This window comes from Erinaceus europaeus, chromosome 5 (assembly GCF_950295315.1).
Source record: "Erinaceus europaeus chromosome 5, mEriEur2.1, whole genome shotgun sequence".
Taxonomy (NCBI): Eukaryota; Metazoa; Chordata; class Mammalia; order Eulipotyphla; family Erinaceidae; genus Erinaceus; species Erinaceus europaeus.
Genome location: NC_080166.1, coordinates 117,646,742 through 117,656,839, shown reverse-complemented (window position 1 = coordinate 117,656,839; position 10,098 = coordinate 117,646,742). Strand labels below are relative to the sequence as shown.

The 10,098-nt window shown below is 45.2% G+C and overlaps 1 protein-coding gene and 1 long non-coding RNA gene across 4 annotated transcripts in view; one reads left to right on the top strand and one right to left on the bottom strand.

Moving 5' to 3' along the window:
* Nucleotides 1-465: 465 nt before the first annotated feature.
* Nucleotides 466-4,407, bottom strand: LOC132538647 (uncharacterized). The gene is made up of 3 exons (XR_009550008.1): nucleotides 4,334-4,407; nucleotides 4,004-4,041; nucleotides 466-814 (listed from the first exon to the last, which is right to left on the bottom strand). It is a non-coding gene; the product is annotated as an uncharacterized LOC132538647 (long non-coding RNA).
* Nucleotides 4,408-4,530: 123 nt separating this feature from the next.
* Nucleotides 4,531-10,098, top strand: part of TEX26 (testis expressed 26) — a 44,903-nt gene continuing 39,335 nt past the window's right edge. For 2 of the 3 annotated variants that reach the window (XM_060191660.1, XM_060191659.1), the window contains exon 1: nucleotides 4,531-4,736. In XM_060191660.1, the coding sequence (XP_060047643.1) occupies nucleotides 4,679-4,736 (58 nt within the window). In that variant the 5' untranslated portion in view covers nucleotides 4,531-4,678. The remainder of the gene's footprint in view (nucleotides 4,737-10,098) is intronic. The other variant, XM_060191661.1, reaches the window with a different exon arrangement.

The following is a 10,098-nucleotide window of genomic DNA, read 5'->3' as shown; positions in this document are numbered from 1 at the left end:
AAACAAACGGTGACATATATGCAAGACCCTACTTACCCCCCCTTCAAAGAGATCCATAGGAGAACAAACGTAAGTCATTCATCCATTCATCGATTCATTCACTCAACACACATGGTTACATGCAGAGCCCGGGCAGGGTGTTGGGCTTGGTGCTGATGGAGGGAGGCGCCTAAAGCAGGGGCTTGCCTTTCAAGGAGCTTTTAGGCTTGTAAAGGGTGACAGGTATGCCAGCTAATAAGGACAATAAGTGCTGTGAGAGGACCAAGAAAGGGAAGCATCAGAGACCTGGGATCTGATTTTGGAGATAAAGTGTGAAGTTAAATCTTAGTTTTATAACAAATGTCTAAGACTTGATGTAGCTAAGTGATTGAAGCTGTCAGTGACCTTGGAGGCAGTCTATCCCAACAAGAACGTGAACTTGACATTATCTATGGAAGGAGGGAGGATTCTTCTTCTTACCTCATGGCTATAGTTTGATTTGGGGCTTAAAGATAGCAGCCTTTTTGTTTGTTCCTATTGTGGTCACTGGGGTGTCACTGCTCCAGGTTGACTTTTTCATACAGAAAGAGGGAGAGGGAGAGAGACAGGCAGAGAGAGGAGAGGGAGCTACAGCACAGCACTGAAGCTTCCCCCGTTGCCATAGTGCTCCTATGTAGTGTACTGGGAGCTCAAACCTGACTCACCCACATGGCAAAGCAGGCATCCTCTCAGATGAGCTATCTCACCAGTCCTGGCAAAGTCCACCTTGGTCCCCTACAGTGGTTATCAGTTTGAATGTCTTCTTTGTGTGCTCATCTAAGGAATTCCAAAGAATCTACATCAATTTGTGGAGGATATTTCAAAAATTTTAACACGTTTTAGGCACATTTAATGGGGGTATCATTAACTTAAAGTGAAGAAAAGAACATTATTTTGGATAGATAAATGCTGGTAATAATAGATGTTAAGTGAGTGTTGACACTTGACAGCCACTGCCTGAAGAAATATAAGCAAAGGAAAGATACAAAGGCTCTAAGTTAGGAACGTCGATCTAACAGATTAAAGAGTGGATAGGGTGCGCTGCAGAGTAAATGAGGCTTCAGTTGAATTGTCTGACTAACTCTTTGGCCATTGGCAATTGAAATTGATGTCCAGGGGCTGTATTAAGTGCAAGGATCTACATAAGGATCTGGGTCCAGGCTCCCCACCTGCAGGGGGATGCTTCACAAGCAGCAAAGCAGGTCTGCAACTGTCCTCTCTCCCTTCCCTCCCCTCTCAACTTCTCTCTGTCATATCCAATAAAAAATAGAAGAGAAGGGGGAAAAAAGAAAAAAAAAAAAGGCCACTAAGAGCAGTAGATTCATAGTACAGGCACTAAGATCCAACAGTAACACTGGAGGCAAATAATAATAATAATAATAATAATAATAATAATATCCAGCTCCCCTTCCTGAAAGTGGAGAAAGTGGGAGGATGGGGAGTCAGGCAGTAGTGCAGCAGGTTAAGTGCACATGGTGCAAAGTGCAAGGACCAGCTTAAGGATCCCGGTTCAAGCCCTGGTTTCCCACCTGCAGGGGAGTCACTTCACAGGTGGTGAAGGAGGTCTGCGGGTGTCTATCATTCTCTCCCCCTCTCTGTCTTCCCCTCATTTCTCCATTTCTCTCTATCCTATCCGACAATGATGACATCAACAACAATAATTACAACAACAATTAAAATAACAAGTGCAACAAAAAGATAATAAATTATTTTTTAAAAAAAGAATAACTGGATGGGGAGTTGGGCAGTAGCGCAGCGGTTAAGCACAGGTGGCGCAAAGCACAAGGACTGGCGTACGGTTCCCCACCTGCAGGGGAGTCGCTTCACAGGCAGTGAAGCAGGTCTGCAGGTGTCTTTCTCTCCCCCTGTCTTACTCTCCTCTCTCCATTTCTCTCTCTCCTATCCAACAACAATGATATCAATAACAACAATAATAACTACAACAATAAAACAACAAGGGCAACAAAAAAGGAAAATGAATAAATAAATATTTAAAAAATTTTAAAAAAAAGAAGAACTGGATGGTCTGAGGAAGGAGTCTGGGATAGTGATCTTTTAAAGATAGTTATTATTATAGTGATTATTTAAAGATAGTTGTTATTGATGTAATTGTTGTTGGATAGGACAGAGAGAAATGGAGAGAGGAGGGGAAGACAGAGAGGAGAGAGAAAGAAGCTTGAGAGCTCACTAAAGTAGGTGCTATAGTGTGGCTTTTTTTACTGGTCAGGAAACTGGGGCTCAGAGAAGTATCTGCCCCACCCCAAAAACCCCAGATTGAAAGCATAGGAAGACACTCTGGCTTTCGGTGCATTGGTTATCCTGCCATTTCACAGCTTTCCAAGAGGAGACAAATGCAAGATATTAATAACAATGCACTTCTAACATTCTGTATAGTCACTGCTCCACTTTAAAAGTATACATCTATTCAATTAAGCTATGCTAATTAGTCCTACCACTTCCAGACAGTAATCTGTTATTGGGTGCTTGCTGCTTTCTTAATTTAGTTGCCACTAGAGAATCCTGATTTAGATACCTTCCTTTTAATAACATTGCCAGAAGACTGGCTTAAAATGTGTTCCACCAGTCATTCATGACTTTAGTGCCTGAGAGTCTAACAAGTCTTATATTCATTCCATTATATGGATAGGAACATACTCCCAGGAAATTCTAGTTCATCTCTTCATTTTTTTTTTCCCTCCAGGATTATTGCTGGGGCTCAGTGCCTGCACCATGAACCCACTGCTCCTGAAGGCCATTTTCCCCCCTTTTGTTGCCCTTGTTGTTGTGGTTATTATTGTTGTTGTTGATGTCGTTCATTGTTGGATAGGGCAGAGAGAAATGGAGAGAGGAGGGGAAGACAGAGAGGGGGAGAGAAAGATAGATACCTGCAGACCTGCTTCAAGGCCAGTGAAGCGAGTCCCCTGCAGGTGGGGAGCTGGGGGCTCCAACTGGGTTTCTTAAGCTGGTCCTTGCGCTTTGTGTCACATCTGCTTAACCCACTGCACTACCGCCTGACCCCCAGCTCTTCATTTTTAAAGAAATTATTTGGGGAGTCAGGTGGTAGCATAGCGGGTTAAGCACAAGTGGTACAAAGCACAAGGACTGGTGTTTGGGTCTCAGTTCGAGCCCCCGGCGCCTCACCTACAGGGGAGTCAATTCACAAGCAGTGAAGCAGATCTGCAGGTGTCTATCTTCCTCTCCCCTCTCTGTCTTCCCCTCCTCTTTCCATTTCTCTCTGTTCTATCTAACAACGATGACATCAATAACTACAACAACACAACAAGGGCAACCAAAAAAAAAAGGGGGGGGGCTGGAATTATTTTCAGGGGCCAGGTGATGGCACACCTGATAAGAGTATGCAGGCTGCCATGGTTTGGAGCTCCTCTTCCCCACACCTACAGTGGGAAAGCTTCATGAGTGCTAAGCAGAGCTGCAGGTGTCTTTCGCCCATGCTACCTCCCATTACCCCCTCAATTTCTTTCTGTCCTAGAAAGAAAGGAAGAAAGAAAAAAGTGAAGAAAGAAATGGGGGGGGGGGGGAATGACAGAGAAAGAAAATCTTAGCATATATGCCTGATGCCTTTACTTTGATGCTTATTCTGTCTTCTTTGAAAGTCCCCTTTTGTTACACTTGACTGCCTACGCAAGACTGTAGACCGGCCCCTTTAAAAGTTAAGTTTTCCTTTTTTCTTTTTCTTTTTTTTTTTACCAGAGCACTGCTCAGCTCTGGCTTATGGTGGTGTGGGGGACTGAACCTGGGATTTGAGAGCCTCAGGTATGAAAGTCTCTTTGCATAACCACTATGTTCTACCCCCACCCTTAAGCGTAAGTTTCTGGAAAAGTACCATCCAGTTTTTGGCTTCTTCTAGTATCTATGTGGGACTAGCTGCCTCCCCATCTAGAATTATTCATAAATGCTAAATACTTATTCCAAGTCAAGTGACCAGGTGGCCGCCAAGAATATATATGAAGAGAATTGATGCTACCTGTTCATAACATACATGGGGCTGAGAGACCGGTTTACCTGCGGTGGGAGAGGAAAAAGTAGATGGACAATTACACATCATGATTGTTTGTGACAGGGATACGGGGAGTTGAGGAGAAAAACATCATCCTTGCATCTCTGTTCACTCCTCCACTCCAATTTCCAAGCACTGGCTCCACTGTCCTGCTGTTCTCAGCGCCCCTCCAGGGGATATGGGGTGTGTGTTGGGGGAGCGAGGCGCGGGAAGGCATCCTCTGGTCTGAAAGCAGGAAACTCTGGTTCTCATGCTACTTCTACAGGATAATTTCTGTACCCGTCCTCTAGCTGTTACCCAATGACTGCAGGATCCGAGACAACATGCGTCCCAGGTTCACTTAAGCTGAAAGTGGTGGACAGATGAAAATGTGCAGCTGAAAATCTGACAATATTATTTTTCTTTTCAGTCTACTCTCCTTTTCGCACACAGAACAACGTGTGCGAGAGGTTCATTCCAAGAACAGCGCAGACACCCGAAAGTGGAGTGACTGCACCCTGAGAATCCGAGCCCGCGTCTGCACTCCTGCAGCCCAGGGGCCCGGGAGCCTGGAGCCCAACCTCGTCTCCATGCGACACGTCACAAAGTGGCCCACAGCTCAGCGCACTATAGCTGGCGGCCCCCGGGCCTCTGCAGGCAAACATGGCTTGGCGATGTACCGAGAATCCATGCTCTGTGCACCAGCGCAAGTTCCGGCTAAGTAAGGAGGGACCTCAATCAGCCTGTGGGGGGTAGGGACGCGCCCCTTGGGGTCCTGTGAGCTCTTGAGCTGAAGCCGCCTCCGTCTGTAAGGGGTTCCTCTCCTCTCCGTGGCTGGGACTCAATTATTTCCCCCAGCTAGCTCATTTTCCTTTTCCTTATCTTTTTTATTTTACTTTTTCATTTTGTGGGGGCGGGGTTAATGGTCTAACATAGTAGAATTTCTCATCCCCCATGATAGGTGTCTGCAGAGCACTGTCGCCCAACTTGGGTTCACTTCCACTATCATGCGCCAGTACCCAAAGCCAGAGACAAAAAGGGAAAATACAAAGTAAGTGTGGGGCTGGCTTCAGTGTATCGCACCCAAGCAAAGGGAGGCCGAGAGTCGGGGAGAATGAAAGGGAATTCTTGACCATCGTCTTTTCCACCCCTTCACCTGACTTGCTGCCACGCCCCTTTCTAAACAAACAGATAAGCAAATAAACAAAACCTTCAAGTGCCTTTGAACCCTCCCAGGAAATACTTGCCCAGGGGACAGAAGAAGGCAGAGTCAGCTACTTGCCAAAACAAAGGTGGGGGGGGGGGCGGGGGAAGTTGAGGGGGATGGGACAGAAAGGTTTGCATAGTCCTGGGGGAGCAGACCCAGTGGGAAGCACCGCAGCGCACAGGATCTGGGCGGCAGCATCATCTAAAGGGAGGAGGCACCAAATGCAGAGGACACCAGCCCCAAGTGGATGCCTAGGCCGCCTTTGACAGAATCTTGCCGTTCATCTCTGGCTTCTAACCTTGCTGGCTTTTCTTTCAAAGTGATTTGTATTTATTGGATGTCCTGCATTTCCTACTGCTTTTGCATGCAAATGCAGCGAGTGTGCTGACTCAGCTGTTCGTAACCCGGAGGGATTGCAGCTGTAATTGTGATGTTCTGCCAAGGGTTCCTTCCAGTCAGTTGCAGCTGTACTCACCCATCAGAGCAGGTCTGCTTGGCCATTGTGGTTCCACTGCGGTTACAGGATGGTGACAATTGTTCAGTGCAATTTCCCAGAAAATGCAACTCCACCAGAATGAATGAAATGTATTTCCCCATTCCATTCATCCCATCTTAAGTGACGGCTAGTAAAAAAAAATAAATAAATAAAAACAAATGTAATTTGAACAAAAACTATTTTGTACGAAGACACCCAGCTTCTATCTGAGGGCCAGTCAAAGAGGGGAGAGGAAGGAGGGAGAACCCCCCCACCCAGGAGCTCCTGCCCCCTTCAGAATTCCTCCCTTTCTGGTCACCCTGTAAGGTCCTTTTGCTTGAATGGAATTGTAGGAGTCCTTCTAGACTTGTCTTTCTTGGTTTACAATTCTACGTGAGTGACCACATCCCACCACACCTTTCAAGTCTATATAACACTGCCAGTAACTTTGGAATCTTTTGTTAAAACTCAAGCCATTCCTTCTAATTTTCCATCAGGACCCAGAGAGTGAAGAGGAAAAAAGGAAGGAAATTCAGAAGTAATAATAGGTGTAGGTGTGACTTAGAAAGGAAGAGAAGGTAGTACCATAGGAAAAAAAAAAGTCATATATATATATATATATATATATATATATATATATATATATCAACCTGTTAAGTTTGCATTCTACCCCTCCACCTCTTTGAGTCTCTTATGCCCTCCCACTCTGGCAGCTTTAGTTCTCTGACTCAAATCCTCCAAGGATAAATTTTGAGCTGGTTTTGTCTGATCCCTTTCTTTGTCTCTTTATATCCCACATGTGAGAGCAATCTTTTTCTTTCTGACTCGTTTCACTCAGCATTGAATCCTGCTGCTTCATCCATTTTACCCCAGATGGCAAATTTTTTATCTTTGTTTATTTTATTTTATTTTATTTTTTTATTGCCTCCAGTTGTGGGGGCATGATGCCAACACTATGAGTCCACTGCTCCTGGCAGCCGCTATTTTCATTTTTCCCCTCATCTGATTCAATAGGACAGAGAGAAATTGAAGGGAAGGTGGAGATAGAGAGGGAGAGAAAAAGACACCTGCAGACCTGCTTTGCTGCTTGTGAAGTGTACCCCCTGCAGGTGGGGAACCAGGGGCTCAAACCTGGATCCTGGTGCTTAGTAGTATGTCTGTTTAAATGGGTGTGCCACCACCTGCCCCCCATTTTTGTTTATAGCTGAGTGGAATTCAACTGTGTATATTGACCACCTCTTCCTGAGCACGTGGGTTGTTTCTGTTTCTTGACCCTTGTAAATAGTGCTCCAATGAACATAAGGGCACCTAAGTCCTTTCAGTAGTGCCATTATATTCTTTGGCTAGATACTTAGGAGTGGAATTGCAGTTGGCATTCTTGGCTGTGACCCCCTCATCCAGTCAGTTTCCATGGTAACACTTTTTTCCTCTTCTGTATTACATCTCCCTCTGCTTCTCTCTTAAAAGGCATTAGAACTGTGTGTGGGGTCTGCTTTATAATCTGAGATGTTGTTCTCATTGTCAGGAGCTTTAATGATATATGCAAAACCCCTTTTCCAAATAAGGTGCTGTCTATAGAAACCAGGGACTAGAAGTGGAGGTGCTTTAGGGGCTTGGCCGAGTGCAAGTGCTTCACACTGACCTCTTGCTATAACCCTCGCAACAGCAATGTAGCCTCATCATGTCCTGCCTTATTGTGAGAACAAAGTGAGATAATTTGTAGAAACAGTCTGAAATGTGTTATACAATAAAGATAGGTTAGTTACTGTTTCATAATTTTTTAAATGTTCTTAACTGCAGACACCTCCAGAGGGTCCCTGGATTTAACAGAAAGTAGTCTGAGGTTATAGCAAGACAGACAAGATCTCACTGAGCTGCTCTTGGCCATTTCTCCCTTCCTTCCCTTCCTTCCCATGAGGTATGGAAGTCTGTGTGCCTCAGACTTCCATACCTCATGCACGGCCTCTGTAGAATACTTCCTTCCATGTCTTCCTTGTGAAAGTCAGTAAGTACATTACCTTTCAGCTCAGGTGCTGTCTGCTCTCTGATGCCCCTCCCTTGCTGCTTGCCTTTCATCTAAGCAGAAAGAATTTCATCCCCTTTGGGGCTACAGGACATTAGTATTTCTCACATGCTCCTCACTGGATATTTGTTCTCCTCTGTTTTCGACGGGCTGGCTTCAGCAGGCTGGGCTAGCTTCACGGGCAGGTAACAGAGACGACCAGAGACATACGGCCGGGCAGGGAAGCTGTATTTCTTTATTTAAGATCAACGATTCATAAACTAAACCAAACTAATCACCAAACAGAACTCTCCTGCATCCTTCTCACATGGCGGCGCCAAGAAGTCTCGAACTCTGTCACTCTGGAACTCTGTCGGGGTTCCTTCCTGGGGCGGGGACAAGCAGGCCGCCAAACTAGCAGGACTAAACCACAATCAGCTAGAGATGGGGGGGGAAGGGGACCAAACCACTATGAAGAATTGTTACTCGCTTACATGTTTCTCCATGTTTGTGCCAGTTTCTTTTTTGAAAATGCCCGTATGATATAGGTTTCTGTTCACCCCACACCCTTGATACTGTGGTCACTTAGTTAAAAAGAAAAGGGGGAATTGTTGTATGCTTTACATTGGTTTTGGTCTAGCTCTCCCCCTGCCAGGAAAATTGGTTTAGTCCTGCTAGTTACTGGCAATCAAACTTGTATCCGATATCTTTAGATAGCCAATGTGTTGGAATTGGGGAGAGGAAGGAAACTCGTAGCTCTCTCTCTCTCTTAAGGAGAGAGAGAGAGATCCTAGAAGCACCCACCATGTCCTCCTGTTCTTGCTGTCTTTTGGAATAGAGACTCAGCAGTAAGAGCTGCCAGCCACCAGCCACTGGCCTGCCCTCAGAAGGAAAAAAAAGGCCCATTTAGGGGCACTGATGGATGGGGAGATTGCTACCTATGATGCTTTTGAGCCAAACCTGACCCTGACAGGAAAGTAGACTAGGCAAGTGCAGTTTTGTTTTTTGGGGAGGTGAGGGGAGTGGGGATGGCTAGGGGGAGATGGCCAAACAATGTGTGTTCTCTGTGTAGAGAGTCCTTCCTGACTCTTCCAAGAGTCAAACACCAATTCGAATTAGGTGACATCAAGGTTTCTAGTCAGAGCTACACTGATCTCACAATTTCTCCCCACATTTTTTGTTGTTGTCGTTGTTTTAGTGAGGGGGTTGTCACTGACACATGCATCCAATTTCATAATGTACCAGGCCCCTGAATTTTTCTTATTTTTAAGTTTCCTTTTAAAAAATATTTTTATTTCTGTGATTGGATAGAGTCAGAGAAATTGAGAGGGGAGGGGGATATAGAGAGGGAAAGAGACAGAGAGACACCTGCAGCCCTGCTTTACCACTCATGAAGCTTTCCCCCTGCAGGTGAGGAAACCTAGGTCCTTACACACTGTGTAGTTTGTATGCTTAACCAGGTGAGCCACTGCCTGGCCTCCACCCCCAAAGTTTTTTTTTCTCCCCTCCCTCCCCAGAAGCCTTTCCTTTGGTGCAATACATTATGTCTAATCTATATTTTACTTTGTGTCCCCCTCCCTGTCCCTACTTAAATCCAGCTAATAATGAAGTCATTTAGTATTTGTCCTTCTCTTTTTGGTTTATCTCATTCAGCTTGATGTCCTCAAGTTTCATCCAGAGGATGCAAAGGAGATAACTTCATATTTTTCCTTTCTATTTTTTTATTTATAAAAAGGAAACATTGACAAAACCATAGGATAAGAGGGGTACAACTCCACACAATTCCCACAATCAGAACTCTGCATCTCATCCTGTCCCCTGATAACTTTCCTATTCTTTATCCCTCTGTGGGCATGGACCTAGGGTCATTATGGGGTGCAGAAGGTGGAAGGTCTGGCTTCTGTAATTGCTTCCCTGCTGAACATGGGCATTGACAGGTCGATTCATACTCCCAGCCTGTTTCTCTCTTTCCCTAGTGGGGCGAGGCTCTGGGGAAGTAGGGCTCTAGGACACATTGGTGGAGTCATCGTCCAGGGAAATCTGGTTGGCATCATGGTAGCATCTGGAACCTGGTGGCTGAAAAGAGAGTTAACATATAAAGCCAAACAACTTGTTGACTAATCATAAAACTGAAGGCTGGGGTAGTGCAGATGAAGAGTTGGGGGGGGGCGTTCCATTTTGTAGATAGCTAGTAGGCATATATTAGTTATATTCCAAAGGGCCTGTGGCTATACTAGCTTGTTTTTGTTTTTGTTTGTTTCTTTGTTTGTTTTCCCCTGAGCCTGAAACCTGATATGCAAGTGGATCCAAGTTATTTTCTGGGACGATGATGTCATGGATGGAAAAAGGACCAGAAAGCTAGATCAGGGAAGAGAGTAGCTCCCAAATATGGGAAAGGT